Source organism: Antrostomus carolinensis, unplaced genomic scaffold (assembly GCF_000700745.2).
Source record: "Antrostomus carolinensis isolate BGI_N321 unplaced genomic scaffold, ASM70074v2 scaffold2153, whole genome shotgun sequence".
Taxonomy (NCBI): Eukaryota; Metazoa; Chordata; class Aves; order Caprimulgiformes; family Caprimulgidae; genus Antrostomus; species Antrostomus carolinensis.
In genome coordinates this window covers 1-16,023 of record NW_010302899.1, presented here as the reverse complement: position 1 = coordinate 16,023, position 16,023 = coordinate 1, and the positions used below count along the sequence as shown (strand labels likewise).

Below are 16,023 nucleotides of genomic sequence, written 5' to 3'. Positions count from 1 at the left end.
ACTGGAAGACATTTACATTTGGCTTGCTGCTAAAAGAAAGTCTTGGGGAAGGATGTGCATTGTCATGCATGTGTGCTAAATACATACACTACAAAATGCACAAACTATACTTGAGAAGGGAAAGAAGAACTCTTTTCTCAGTTATCAATCTTACAAGTCTACAAAAACCACTAGTCATTTAAGTAGCAGTATTTCAAGTTGTCAGTACCCTCTGCATTGAGCTGTCGCTTGCAGTTACATCTTTTAAGTCCACTCTGAGTTGCTATTTTAACAGGTTAACTGTACTCCTATCTTATTAATGTTCCTAGAATAGCACAAATTACATGATTATAAAGAAAAAACAAAATTAAGTTATCCCACAGTTGTCTTGTCACAGACATTTGTAATAATGTATAATATATGGCAAGTAGGAAGTGCAAACAAAGCCTTTTTTAAGAAAATGCAAATGCATATTGTTTAATTGTTTAATGTATTTGTGTCAATAAAACAAAGGAAGTTCAGAAACACTTTGTTACACTCAAACCAGTTTCAATAGAAACACAGGAAGCCCCTATCCATTTAGAAGGCACCATACCAGAGCTTCAGAAACACAACATTTTAATCTTCACCTTTCTGGTAATTACAGACTTTTTCAGCCTTCTTTTTATAACTGTCTAGAATTCTGGTCAAGATGGACAGTAGATCTTCCGACATGAATTCTTCATAGTCTCTGTCAATTTTCACATTCTGTTCATCAAGATATTTCTAGAAAAGAGTTACAGAAAGTTTATTAAAAGTATCATGGTCTCTACTGTACTGGTTCTGCTAAAACATTTTAAGCAGTCATTGCACAGGTTAAGTGATTTCAGTTAAACACTTCTCTGAAAGACATCTACCAGAAGCAGATTAAACCTGACAGGATGTTACTGCTGAAATTTAATGATCAATTCTGATTATTTATACCAAAGGTTTTGTCAACAAATTTATTTAACCAGAAACCACAGAGTCAGTGCAGCAACCCTAAATAACTGATAATTTATTGGAAAGAGTAAGTTCTAATTTTGATGTGTTTAACTGCAGTTATAAAATAGCTCTAGAAAGATTTAGTTCTGGATATAAAATTTTAGCTTACCTCTAGAGATACTACATGAGTAGCGATCACTTCCAAAAGACGATTCAAGTTATCACCAGCTTTCCTGCTCTCTTCTGTTGTTGTTTGCATAACAACTTGGTATCTAAAAAGTAAAAACACTCAGAAAGTCATGCCCATAATTATGAAATTCCTGACATATAAAATAACTTCATCAAATCTGATGTATCTTTGTGTTTAGCCATTTTTTTTTCTATTAGTATTACCCTGAATCAAGTTAGATTTGTGTTAGATACTCACTTAGAAGAAAAAGGACCGTATTGTGCTAACTGGTAAGAAACAAAGTAGCTTAGAGTCAGAATAGTCTTTCCAGACTTTAGGCTGTAAAATGTAATTGTTGCAAGTTTGCAAACAAACTAATTTCCTTACCACAACCATATGTATGAAAAAAAATTAAATGGAAAACAGGAGTTCTGGTACAGCAGACAAATATTCTAACAAAATATTAAGTGTTAAGGAGAAACATCTTTCAATTGTGAATTTGTGGAATTAATATACTGAGATGGATACCCGTCATCAAAGAATTTTATGTTAGGATTCAAGAAAATGTCAAATGCCAAAATAAACTACACAAACAACTGGAAGCTATGGGCCTTACTGTCGTTGAAGATCATGCAATTCATTTGTGGCTTCACTGAGACCTTCATTGACACCACTCTCAAGTAGTTGTTTATGCTTCTCTAACAATTCCAGTTCATTTGCACATTTTTGCTCCTCCTCTTCTGCCTCCTGTAAACATAAGGAAAGAAGAAAAAAATTGCATAACTCAGGAATAATTGGGATTTTTTTTTCTCTTTTATATTACTTGATTACATCCTGATACTTGAATTAAGAATTCATACAAGTAACTCCAAACTCAGAACTAAAAAAACCCAAGGACATCCCCCCAAACCTAAAGTTTCATGTGTTTTCTGTATTGTCTTCCACCCAAAACCAACCTAACCTTCCCTTTATTTCTCTAACCGTATTTCAGGATCTGTGTTGCAGCTATTTTCCCTTCAAAGTTCATCTCCAAATGTGTTATTTACATACTTTAAATAGCTTAGAAATGGAACATCATGAACAACTGTTTCTAGGTTAAAAAAGAAAATCACATTTGAGTAAGAAAATTGCTTTTCCGTTTTGTATTTGGAAGATGAGTACAAAATGTAAGTAACCATCTCTCCGAAGACAGTGACACTGTTGACACTATACTTAGCACACTTAAACGCACAAAGCCAAATTAAGTTCTGCCATCAACGAAACACGCAACTTTGGTAAATTACTGAAGCATCATCCTTCAAAAATAATTTTAATACTGAAGTCTTATGGATAGCATTTTAAAAATTACACAAGGAATTACATGACTGTGTCTTATTATAACCATCCAGTTGCAATTGAGTATTTTATGAGCTGACCTTAAGAGAAAAGCACATGCAACAGCATAGATCAAAAGCTAAATTCCAGGTGTTTTTGAAAGCAATAAACTAAGTGAGTTGCCTTCAGCCCATCTAAGCAGGTACTAGCAATGAAAAAAACCCCCATTTCATGGTTATAGCACAGAAGTTTGGATTTGAAAGAGCAGGTATGTTAAACACTAGCTTAGTTCAAAAAGGATTTTTCTCCTGGGCACCACAGCCCCACCAAAGCCATGATGTTGGGAGGTACTGAAGCAGCCACTCAATTGTTAACCGAGAGGGCTACGTTTTGTTACAAAACTAGAAGTGAAGAAAAGGTTAGGGACCACTTCCCTGCTGGTGAAGAAAAACAAAAAAGCAACAATTTTATATCATTAAAACATTTAATGTGCTTTTAGTCAAATAATGTTTTCCTTAGTTTTTAATATGATTAACCATGTTTACTAAAACCTGTAAGTGTATTTATTGTATATAAACTGAATAAACAAGGCAGAGGCTCTTAACTCTAAAATATCCTTCAAGCACATGCTTTGAGATATCCTGAGGTCAGGAGATGATTGCTGCTGCTTTTATTACTGGATATAGTAGCTTATGATTTACAGGATCTACCAAAGTATGATGTCAGATTCTCTTATGAAAAAGTGAAAACTGACTCACTTAAGGAAGCACTCAAATATTTCTGAAAAGAATGAGAGAATCCTGCAAGAGGAATGGAAGGAAGCAAGGGCAGAGGTCCACCAAACAAAAATGCAAGTCCAAAAGGATTAAGTGTAAAGATATAATTAAGCATAAACTGTCATCAACCTGTAAGAAGTTCTACCTTAAGCTTCTGATGGTAAAGCTCATCCAGCTTTTCAGCTTCTTCTTTCAGCATTTTCACACTGCTTTTCTTGTCCGCTACCATTACATTCACCTAGAATGAAAACATGACCAAGGAAATGTAATTCAAAAAGAATTCCAACATATAAATCCGTGCCATCACAAACAACACGTGGTAGCCCAGAAATACTTAAACCAGGCCAGGCTGGGATGGCATTAACTTTTTTCACAGCAGCCTGTATGGTGCTTTGTTTTGGATAAGTGGCTAAAACAACGTTGGTAACACACCAATGCTTTGGATATTGCTGAATAGAGCTTGCCCAGCCTTCATGGTTTCTCTCCCTCCCACAACCCCTCAGGGGTTGTGACTAGGGGAGGAATGGGCAAGAGGTTGGGATGGTGCATAGCCAGGACAGCTGACCAAAACTGGCCAAAAGGATATTCCATACCATGTACTGTCATGCTCAGCAATAAAAACTGAGGTAGAGGAAGAAGAATGGGGAAATAAAATTATTCTTCCAATCCATCCTGAACTCAATATTACTAAAAATCTTCCTGATGACAACTTGTCAGTGACGGTAAGCCACGTAACAGACTGGAACAGGAAACTTTTTAAAATAAATCTTTCCAATGTTTCTGGTCAAATATTTGTAAGCTGCATAATCTTCAGTGCAGGGAATACACATTATTTCAACCAACAGAAGGAGACCCTAATTCTCACGAAAACATTTAGGGTCTATCGTAGTTAAAGCAATCTTCTCAGTTCTTCCCCCCGCCCCCCAAAAAAACCCAACAAAAAGCCCCAACAAAACCAACCCAAGCAAAAAACAATCCACTACACCACACTTTACCAACACAAAAGGTGAAATGAGACCAGCAGATACATTATGGTATCTTAGTCCTAATCTTCATTAACCAACATACCTGTTCCAAAGTATCTTCCAAAGTCATTTTCCGTTGAGTAGCTTTCCTAATTTCTTCCTCAGTCTCGTTTATGATCTCCATAAGGGGAGCCTGTAATACACATACAAAAAGATCTGGCTAATGCAGTTTGTTAGCTTGAACTAAGATGTACACCCCAGTACATTTTTTCCCCTCTCTTGTTTTTATTTAGGGCTGCTGTACCCTCCCATACCACATTTCCTTCCTGTACTATAATGTAGTTAGGGCAATGCATCACACAAGCTTTTCAATGAAGTTTCATGGAGAGGTTAAGAGACACCGTTACATTTCCAAAGAAACACATTTTTTTGTGAGTGGTAACAAAACCATTCAGTGTTGACTCTACTTACCTTGATCTGAGTTCTGTATTTGACTAGGCAATTTGGCCCTGCCTCAGGATTAAACTTAATCTCAAAGTCGTGGCCTTTGGAATTCTCAGCACTCACTGGAATTAATTTCAGCTTTCGAGCCAGTTTATGATACTCTGCCAGTTGCATTTCGATCTGTTCAGAGGAGAAAAGGGCAAAAATTGTAGAAGAAATACAGGTGAAAAGCTCTGCAAAAAGTATTAATGTAGTACTTCAAATAGATTTCTGAGTTGCTTTGTACAAACATGATTCCAAGTCATGCCACAGTATGCAAGAGCTGTATGTATTGACAGTCCAGCAGTTTGCATTGTGCTTATGATTCTTTCAGAGTTTGCTCTGCAAGGTTTCACAGTGTGTATGGGTGAGACTGAATGGTTTTTCCTGTGTTTTTCCCTACTCACTCACCATATTTTTTCCTGCCTCAGCTTTTTGAGGATTAGTTGGTAGGGAAGGAAAAACATGCTTGGAAATACAAATAACAATGATCAGTCATCATGTTCTGTCATTGGTTTTGACAGGAAATATCGCATAGCCTCACATCCTAATAACAAATTTGAACTTGAGCGTACCTCTAGACCTTATTAAATGCTCTATTTTTTGATTAATAAGTGCCATTTATATGAAAACACCAAGCAACTTAAGTATTTTTTCCAGTTTTATGTGCTTGATACTTGTAGAATATGAGGAATTTAAGTTAACACTAAATACTTGATAAAGCATAACCCTGCCAAATGCAAAACATTTCAAACTTAATTTTTTTTTTTAATTCTCCATCTAGCAAAGCAGAAGGTTTTAAATCCCACCACTTACTGGACTACGTATTTTCATTCTGTTTGAGGGAATTTAAGTTGGCCCTTAAAATGTATTAGAACTTCCACATAAGGGACCAGTCTGGCCCTAATGCATGCAGAAATATTGATTCAAAGCACTAGTTTTGCATTACTGCCTCGCTATGAAATCTTATCAAACCTCTTGATGCTGTAACAATGAAAGCTGACAATTGTGCATATTCTAGCTGTGTCCCTTAAGATGCAGGAAAAAATGAAAAGAATACATTTCCATTATGCTCCAAACAGAAAAGGGGCAAAAAAAGATTGTTAGATTATTTAGGAGTCAAGTCCCAAGTTTAAGCTTGCCTGAAGAAAACTGACAGGCACCTCTCAGTGTAGTAGGGTTTTCACATACCGCCTCTTTATTCCTAGCGTATTTCAGCTCTTCATTCCACAGCTGATGTTCTTCTGCTTCCACTTCCTTAGTCAGCTTGTTAATGGTTTGCTGCAACTCATTTCTCTCATGATTTATTCTCTCAATGTCCGCAACCGAGTACTTCTGGTTATCAAAGATGTGCTGGAGCCGGGCATTCTCCTGCTTCATTGCTTCTACTTCCATTTCTAAGTTCACAAAACATTTGTGAAATGGATGTAAAATACCAACCTACATAGTTAAACCTAATGTCTCTGTACTTTTATAAGTAAATAATATCTGTAGTTCATTACTCTAGTCTACAAACAGCTATCAGACAAAAAAAATCTCTTTATTAGCAATCCATTTTGGAGTTTATTTGTAGAATTATCATAGACTAAGTATCTCACTCTATCCTGAAGCTGAGAATTACAATTATTTTAAGACTATTTCTAGCTTCACTGTTCCATTTGTGACCAAGGTCTTCTTACCAGCTGCCTCAACTTCCTCATTAACACCTTCTGCTTTTTGATCAAGGATGGCTATATGAGATTCCAGATTAGCCAAATAAGCCTGGTATTTCTGGACATCTGCTTGAAGAGATGATTTCAGGTTTCGTAGCGATACTCTACGATCCTAGTAAATGGATGGAAAGAATAACCACTATTAGGCTAATGTAAAATAATGATCTTACTTTCCAGACAAGACAAGAGAGTAATTTAGTTCAACTTCAATAGTGTAAATATAAAATTAAAGACCTTTAATCAATTTTTATCTCTCTGACAGCTGAATCAAGCTAAGTATCTTTAAAATAATAACAGAAAAGGCTGAAAAATGGTCTGTACCTTAATTCTTACATTTCAGCATTTAATTTTTGATTTGCATTAGGCATTGCATTGGGAAAATTCTTACTACAGGCAAGTCACAACTTAAGTACAATAATACACAAAGGGCGGGTAAACTGAAGGCAAGGAAAGCAGGGAATACAAGTAGCACATTTTGCACAGTATGCAGAGGTCTCAATTTGCCAGCTGTACAGCCACTAAACCATTTTTAAACTCATGATGTACTAAAAGCTGAATCCATCCTTTCAAATATATTGTTACCACTGAATCCCATGCTCTCAACCCCTAACTTTAATTTTTGATTTGCATTAGGCATTGCATTAGGAAAATTCTTACTACAGGTAAGTCACAACTTAAGTACAATAATACACACTGAATCCCATGCTCTCAACCCCTAAGAAGTTCTCATACCAACACTTTTGGAAAAGAAAATGTTGAAGTTCAAAAAAAAAAAAAAAAAGTGGTTCAAGTATTTTATTAATACTTCATCAATGCAAGATCTCATTACCTGAAAATACTTGCACAATATCAAACAAATAGTGACTGAAGACTCCACAGTAAATGCCTTATACTATTAGTGGCATAAAGTCAGTAATAACCTGGCCTACTTAAAATCTCAGAGCACTAAAAACAATTTTCCATTTGTTGTAATTTATCATCAGTATCTTTGTTTAATAATGACAACAATGGTCAATAATAGACAATTCAACTTCACCATTTAAACAAGCATAGACACAATGTACTAACCGGCTCGCTTTCCTTTTCTTTTTCTAGTCTTGCAATCTCTTCATGAAGTCTTTTGTTGTCAGCTGCTAAACCTTCTATCTGGAATTCATCTATATTAAATAAATCCTCTGGGGGGGGAGGAAGAGGTAGGAGTGGGGTTTACAAATTAATCTCACTGAATATCATCACCTAATCTGAATATCTGTACTTTAGCTTCAGTACAGTAAATACCCATTATCTGGACAATTATTTTAAACTAAAACAGTCCCCCCCCCCAAACAACAAATTAATAAAAAAAATATTTCATTACAAAGCAAATAGGCAAAAAACCCAAAACAAACAAGAAATGAGTTTTTCAGTCCTCATGTCATAAAAGAGCTCAAAACCAGTCCTGTGAGGTCAGAGTTTCCAAACTGTCATACAGCCCACAGTACAGGATAGTGCTTGTTAAATATGTTTCGTCTGTTCCAGCTTCACAAAGTAGTCTGATTTGTATACTCTTCTCTCATCCACATACTTCACTGCCTCTTGAGACATCTTTTCCCTTCCCTCAGTCTTTGCTAAAGAATGGCATGATTAGTTTTTCCTACTAATATCTAGTAACAATCTGGCAGCTTGTTTCCTTTCCAACTGATGGCTCCAGCTTGCCACAGAAGCATCCTTAGTCTGGCTTTTCATAAGAGGACACAGAAAGCAATAACTGTTTTTTTTCTCCTTATTCTCATATTCTGTTTGTATTTCTGCAGGTGATGAAAAAAAAAAAATAATAATTTTCCATTGTGGTAGTTTAACTACCATTTTCTAAGAAGAAAATTAACTCAACCCTAGCAAAACCAGGACATCCATCTTCCTGAAGACAAACACAAGTGCATGCTGAATCATACATGGGAACCTTCACAACGGAGTTTGGAACTCTTGCAGACTGTTTTCAGAGCTTTTAGAAGATGAACATTCTTACTTATCAGACATGCATTTGCTGGTAATATTTTTCTTTTTTTAATTGTTAACTTTGTCAGACAGAAACTAGTAATCTCCATAAATGGAATCTGCATCTGAAGAACTGTATACTGCTTTTCCGTCACAAAGCCATTGAAAACAGTAGAGTTACACAGGTACAGCTGATAGCACAGCATGACCCACCTGTCTGTACTAGTAACAATAGGAAGAGAATTAAATCAAAGTAACTGAGAGGTACTTGGCATTTTCAGGTTCTGTTGCCTCAAGTAACTTTCACTTGTAAACTGAGCAAAACTGACACTAGCGGAAAAGAAACCAGTAACACGATTAAATACATTAAAATATTAAACTTACTCAATTTTGACTGCACTTCTGCATCCAGTTCTTCAAAAGAATCTCTCCCTTTCATGAATTGCTCATAGCACTTCACACAGTAGTCCATGAAAAGCTTAAAACAATTTCAAAAGTTTTAATTTCAATGATTCAAAAGGCCATAAAATATCTAGATAGTCTAAATCTACTCAACCAATGGAATTAAACAGACACCAAAAAATATCTTTCACTGGTTTGACTGCACTTCTGTAAAAATCAACTTTTTTTCCCTCTCCCTTTAAACACAGCATGTCAACAGATTATATCCAGCAAGAAGGAGGCATCCAGAATTCACATTAAGAAAGGTCTGGAGATACTTTACACATTTTTCTAGGATACCTGACAAGGATAGTAGATACAATATTTAAGAATTTATTATCTTGAAGCATATGATCCTCTCAGGCTAGTTTATGGAAACTGTAGGTCTGTTTATGACCTCTTCAGTAAATATGACCACTATGCTTCAGATGTGCAGATGTCGGAGAACTGATCTGGAATTAAAGAAAGGTTACCCAAAAAGAATTTACTGGAGATATTAAATTACAGATCTTTCAAAAACAATTACACTAGTATTGTAAATTTTGTTTCAACATATATGCATATGTATCAGGGCATGAGCATATTTAGTCTAAAAGCATTTTTACTTGTCAACTGTCAGTTTAGTAACCTTAGTCCAAAATTCTGATTTAATTTGATTTTTTTCAATTTTCTAATTAAATGTTCTGGTGCATCATACAACCCTTTCCAAACATCTGCTGTGAGTTAACGCTGAGTTAAATCTCAACAGTACTAGTAATCCATTATAAATTAGAAAGAAAGCGAACTGCTGGATTTTTAAGTGCCTGAATTCAAAGAAGAACAGAAACAGTAGCAACTCAGAGAATCAGGCATTTCAATTTAATACCCAGTCTTCATCAACAGACTGGCCATGATGCCTGCTCAGGAAACCAGTTGATCAGGCTTTTTATATAATGCTACTATACTTCCTAGAGAACTCGGTGAATACAAAACTGAACAGAATACATAAATACAGTTAAAATTGTTGTGTCATATATTTAAATTGTGGTGTTACAGCATATGGCAAAATTCAGTTGAACAACTCTGATAATAATTTACTTTTTACAGTACCTTATTATGTACAATTCCATCATCTGTCTCTCCTCCCCAGCTCTGCCCATCATCAAACGACGGTGCGTTTTCCCTCATGGCAGCATACAACTGAAAGGCACAGGTGTACATACAAACAGCGAGTGTGAAGATCTCCAGCAGTTTTCATATTAGTTTCATGTTCATGATAAGAAGCAGATTAACACTGGATCAGGATTTCAGCAAGCAGGGTGCTGCTTCAGTATGTGACCAATTACATCAGGGTAATGAGCCTGTGTTTAGTTGACTACAAGCACAGATGAAGAGGCATCAACTGGACATTCATCACTGCCAAATTGCCTTGCTAAATCAAACATGTCTTTTCAGCATAAAGGATGAGATTTTCATGTGTGCCCAATTCAGCAGTGGTGAACTGTCACAGATTCCAAATTCTGCTCGGATCTGAGGAAGCAGCAACAGTTACCACTATTAAAAAAAGAAAAAGCCAAACAAAACCCCCCACTCTATACAACAATCACAAGACACTTGAATAATTGCTGTTGAAAATTCCATCCTTAAGATTTCAAATTTAGGAGAAGATAGCAGTTGTCACAAGAAGATCTGCACTGAAGACATAATTATACCCCTTAACTTTTCACATTTTTATTTATGTATAAGTTGTCATTCCCCCCCCACCTTTCTCATACACTAAATTGCTCCAGTGCACACAGTAAAAAACAAAAAATAATTATAATAACATAACATTAAAAACTCAGTTTAAAAGTTATTAAAAGTAAGGTTAAGGGCTAGCTCCCAGCTGGCAGGTAAGAACACGTACCTTTTTCTTTACATAAATATCAAAGAGATTTTTAGAAAGCATGTGAGATCTGTATTGAAACTAACATTCCAGCCTGAAAAGAGGAACTATTTAGCTTAAAGAAGACAAATGCTACCTTGACACAATCAATTAACCAAACCAAAGCTGTCACGATCTGAGGCCACGTGTGTGGTGCTCCCACTGTGTACATGGAGCTTTTTGACAAAGGAAAGGGGTACCTACAAGGCAAAAGAAAATACATTTTTAATAGCTGTGGCAAACACTGATGAAAACAAAACAGCACATTTTTACATGTAGATCAAGGCACAGACGGAAGAACAAACTCGATTGTACCTTATACTGCACATCAAGGGAGATACATTGAGTTCTTATAGGGCTATTTTATACAATTATCACGGGTTTCTCATTTTGTGATTCATAGAATAGCTCAAGTTGGAAAGGACCCATAAGGATCATTGAGTCAAACTCCTTGCTCCTCACAGGACTACCTAAAACTAAACCATATGACTAAGAGCATTGTGCAGATGCTCCTTGAACTCTGACAGGCTTGGTGCTGTGACCACTCCAGTAACCGACCACCCTCTCAGTGAAGATCCTTTTCCTAATGTCCAACCTGTACTTCCCCTAATGCAGCTTCATTCCATTTCCTCATGTCCTGTCGCTGGTTCCCAGAGAGATCAGCATCTCCCTCTCCACTGCCTGCCTTGAGGAAGTTGTAGACTGCGATGAGGTCACCCCTCAGCCTTTTCTTCTGCAAGCTGAACAAACCAAATGACCTCAGCTGCTCCTTATAAGTCTTGCCCTTGACACCTTTCACCATCTTGGTTGCCCTCCTCTGGACACACTCTAATGTCAATGTCCTTCTTATAGTGAGGTGCCCAAAACTGCAGCGTAGTACTCGAGGTGATGCTGCACCAGTGTGGTGCGGAGTGGGACAATCATCTCCCTCAACCAGCTAGCTATTGAATAAATGACCAAAGAAATGGACTTTTTTTTTTTGCATATCCAAAGATCAGGAACAATTAAGGCTTCATACAAAAAGTGTGAATTATTCCTTCACACACTCCTTAGCCCCTTCCCATTCAGCTTAGTATGTTGCCTTGGTCTTGGTAGCAGCCAGATCTGTCTTTCTCCTTCTGAAGCTCCTATGGGAAGAGAGATGAACACTGCAGTACTAAGGAAAAAGGAGCAGGTGGGTGCCCTGTGAGCATGAGGTGACTCATGATGAGACAAAGACCTCAAAGGAAAGGCAACAAACACAAAGGAGGGAGTTAACATTCCAATGGATGATATTTAGACTTCCAGACTGGGTGTGTAAGTCTAAAGGACTGCCTAACATATGAAAACAAACTGATAACACGAGTTCTGTTCTTAGAAGGCAAGATTTTTGCTTCTTGGGTCAAATGCACTCTGAAAGCAAAAAAGCAGCTGACACTCAGCTTAGTGCCATGCAACTACTGAAAAGAATTTCAGAATAGCTGTATATCAAAGTATTAATATTGCCTATAGTTACGGAACACACAAAGGCTATGCTGCTAATTACAGACATTCTGTCAAAATCTTCTACAAATCAAGGAACACAGAAGGGCAGATTTGATTCCATCTTTAGACTGATAGCTGCCCAAAGTTATTTTAAGAACATAGGACAAGAAGCTACTGATAAACTGACAGTTCTAAATAGGTGCTCATGAGTCACTCAGCCCGAGAGTTTAAAAAAATTAATTATTTAAGTCCATTTTCTAACTCTCAAAAGACAACTTAGAGTGGCTTCTCAAAATAAGTCTTTTTATCCAGGATTACACTCCTGGTGCAGCAGAGTAAAGCCTCTTGAGAGCAACTTCCTTTTCAACATTTCAGCAAGGTCAGCAGTTTCAAATGTTATAGGTTAAAACAAAATTTTATTAAAATATCGAGAAGTGAACAGAACAGATTTACACCTACATCTAAGGAGCCCTGGCACTTTGACACCACAATGGGCTCAAATCTACAGAAGTAAAATACACTTCAGGTTTTTCTTTAATAAGACTGAAAATTCACCATTATCAACAGGCAGAGGATTTTCTTTCTTGGAAAGTGTTGGTGCATTAATGATTCCAAACACTCACTGAACAAGATTAGAAATAAGCCACCCAGCTACTTAGTGTTTTTTTCACCTCAGTGGTCATTTTTGTTATTTTCACTCACTACTTTGAAAGCAGAATGAAAGAAATTACAGGAAAAATATTTTTAACTAAATGAACTAGATCCTACATTCTGAATTTTTTTTTTTTAGTTCTTGGATTTTAACAGAATGAACCAGAAGAGTCTGTAAAAAAAAAGTAAACTTAGAGCTAAATGAAAGTAAAACAAAATAATCACAGCATTGTAGCTGCAGAGTCCCATGTGAATAAAGAAGCCTACCCGTTCTCCCCAGCTATCGTGCAGAATTCTTAGCTTTTAAATTTCTACTATCTGTATCATATCTAAAAATAATTATCTTACCCAAGCTCTTTAAAAACTCTGGGAATTTCCTCTTCAAATTTTGAGTCAGGCAGTTCATAAGAAGGGCAGAGAAATCCATAGATAAAAGTGAAGATTTTTAAAAAGTCCTTAACTGATGGAGACTGTAGTGATTTCATGGAAACATTATGGGCATAACCATTCTCAACAAGAAACTGAGAAAAAGAAACATGGCATATTAGTCACTAAAGAAAATCTAAAGGTGAAACTATGAAAAATAAATATTTTGATTAGTATCTTTCACGCGTAATAATGCACATTTAGAATAAGTTACTAAGTTACCTCACAAAGCTGCTTGATACACTGTTGGATGAAAGCCTTCTCATGAAGTGGCCTGGGATCCTTGATCTTTTCTGTACCAAACACACCATACTGACTGTTGCGTGAACCTCCAGCCCCACTAGTTCTAAGAACAAAAAATAAATACAGTTCCTGTGACAATAGGCATAAAGAAGAACTCTCTTAATGTTTAAGTCACTACAATTGCTATTTTTATGTTTCTTTTGCATTTGTTATGCAAAGGGATGCCCAAAGGTTTATCTTGATTTAGGATGACTCCAAAAACAACATCAATCTGGAAGCCATGATGCACACAAACAACAGAGGGGTTACTGCATCCTAGATGAGTATTTTCTTCAGTTTATTGAAAGAAAGAAAGCTTGATAGAGCAGAAAAATACCCCAAATATGAAGAAACAAAATAACGTGGGTGATTGAAAAGAAAAACTAAAATATTTAAGGAATACTTAAAAGGAATAGATCCCTGCAACAGCGGGGTCTACGAAAGAAGATACCTGCAAGACATCAAAACATAGAAAGCCATGAAGCAAGCTGAAAGATAATAGAATTTTAGAATATTTGCATCTTAGAGAGAAGAAACCAAGGCAGAGTATATGTATTGAGGACCTCTTAAGGTCTGCAGTGCATTTAATTTGAAGAACAGCTCTCAAAGCAATTCCTACTCCACAGCGTTAGTGTCACGAAGGGAGACCTGAACGTCTGCTGGCCTCAGATCCATTATTCCCTGTGATAAAAATCTATCAGGAGAGAAAAATTACAGAATTATGTGGGACCACTATTGTTTTAATTTACAGTACAGAGATCTAAAGCTATTAATACCTCTTCCCAAAAAAGCTGACTTTCCTTTCCGAAGTTCCAGGTGTAGGTTTGCTCATGCTCAGCTTCCCAAACGTACCTCTATCCTTCCTGAGGGACAGGGAGAAGGATTCAAGTGACTATTTCTACCATTTCATCTTTTGCTCATGTAAGAAAACTATAAACACATGCAGAAACCCCTAAGCATCTTCAGCACAGTAGCATCTTAGAAAAGTCAACTGATTTTAACTATTTAATTAAAAAAGGCATTACTTGACTATTATCAAAACTGCTTCTGCAAGATTTATAATTATACATTTTATTCACACACACACACAGCCACCTCCTAAGAAACGGGCAAGAAAAAGTGTAACCACTTGAAATGCCTCATGGCTACACAAATACTCCTAAAGAGAGTTTTCTGCAGAACTGGAGCATTTGTGCAAATATCCTTGGCTGCAGGGAATTTTATTTTTGCTGCTCCCTTGTTTTGTTTTGGGTTTTTTTTTTCAGTTGCTACTTACACACTCAAACACACTACAGTAAATCTCTTTAGAGTTAGTTTTATACAGCTATTCTTAGCAAGATGATGAACAACACTTACATCTGAGGCGTTTGAAGACCCATCTTGTTGTTGTCCTGCACTCTCAGTGCCATCATAGATTGCCGACCGCTGCTTCCGGCAATACTCGAGCTTCGTCTCATTGTGACTAAACTGTAAATCACAATCTGTCAGTTTTGAAAAATCCAGGATTCAAGAGTATTTCGTTTTTTAAACAACACAATGACTTTCTAAAGGGTCAGAATAAGCATGTAGAACTGTACTTTGGGCCGAGCAGTGTGACAGACAGTTTCCAGAAATACTGATTCTCCTAAAAAAAAAAAAAAAAAAAAGTTCCACATCAAGACTCCAGAACTACACAGCACCAGCCACAGCCTCTCAAATTAACTACCTTATTGATGAGAGTGCCAGTGCTTGTTCCAAACTTACTATTTTGCCTTTATTTATATCTGGTCATTTCTAACTTACAGGTTCCAAAAGCAAAATGGCTCAAGAAGTTTTGTCAGTCCCGTCAGCTGGGAGGAAGGCCACACTAACATGACTACTGTTACCAGAACTCCAGCCACCCATCTGTTCCTTACCACTAATTCTGAGTCTGCTTATTGATTTTGCCAATGATCTAACAGTACCACAGCACAGTAACTGGAAAGCCTATTCTGAGATAATAGTATGGCTATTTTCACGCTACACACACAAAATATAAATCCAACTGGAAGTACTGAACTGTCCCCACAGTGATATTAAGTGAGATTTTGAGGTAAATGGAGTGAATTCTGCAAAAAATGCCAACTTTTGTCCTCCACAGAGAATCTGTTTTAATTGTGGAGTGGGATCAAATGACTGAATTATAACTAATCAAAAAACCTTCATTATAAACGCACCCAAGACACATTATGAATATAAATTGTGTTTCACAATCACAATTCTAGCTCTACTTCCACAAACCATGACAAAAGTTTAGCTTAGGCCCACTGCATAGGGCAGCTTATCCGGGACCTCATTGTCCCTGAGGGATAAGCTGCACTCTCCCTTTGCTTTACCAGTGTTCCACCGCAGTCAGAGGAAATTGTTTTCGCTCGCATACCGACCAACCAGGTTAACAGCAGCGCTTGCTCGAGTCAGCACGCCAGCAGAACGAAGGCAGAAGCGCGGCAGAACTGGGCACGGCTGCGTCCCCTGGCACGGGCAGCGCGTTAAACCGCACCGA

At 36.9% G+C, this 16,023-nt stretch overlaps 1 protein-coding gene across 1 annotated transcript; it reads right to left on the bottom strand.

Annotated features, from left to right (window-relative positions):
• Positions 1 to 448: 448 nt before the first annotated feature.
• On the bottom strand, positions 449 to 15,048 carry NDC80 (NDC80 kinetochore complex component). Its single transcript, XM_010163896.1, has 16 exons — positions 14,859 to 15,048; positions 14,279 to 14,365; positions 13,443 to 13,566; positions 13,143 to 13,315; positions 10,777 to 10,879; positions 9,866 to 9,955; positions 8,720 to 8,813; positions 7,430 to 7,536; positions 6,329 to 6,473; positions 5,841 to 6,046; positions 4,638 to 4,790; positions 4,270 to 4,359; positions 3,347 to 3,439; positions 1,728 to 1,858; positions 1,112 to 1,214; positions 449 to 744 (listed from the first exon to the last, which is right to left on the bottom strand). Exons 1-16 carry the CDS (start codon positions 14,957 to 14,959, stop codon positions 598 to 600), a joined length of 1,947 nt encoding a protein of 648 aa, XP_010162198.1. The 5' UTR covers positions 14,960 to 15,048; the 3' UTR covers positions 449 to 597.
• Positions 15,049 to 16,023: the final 975 nt, after the last annotated feature.

Coding starts and splice junctions, on each gene's coding strand:
- NDC80 (XM_010163896.1), bottom strand. CDS start 14,959: ATGAGACGAAGCTCGAGTATTGCCGGAAGCAGCGGTCGGCAATCTATG. Junction 8,814..9,865: donor ATGGAATTGTACATAATAAG/GTACTGTAAAAA, acceptor AATTGTTTTAAG/CTTTTCATGGACTACTGTGT. Junction 7,537..8,719: donor AGAAGTGCAGTCAAAATTGA/GTAAGTTTAATA, acceptor CTCCCCCCCCAG/AGGATTTATTTAATATAGAT.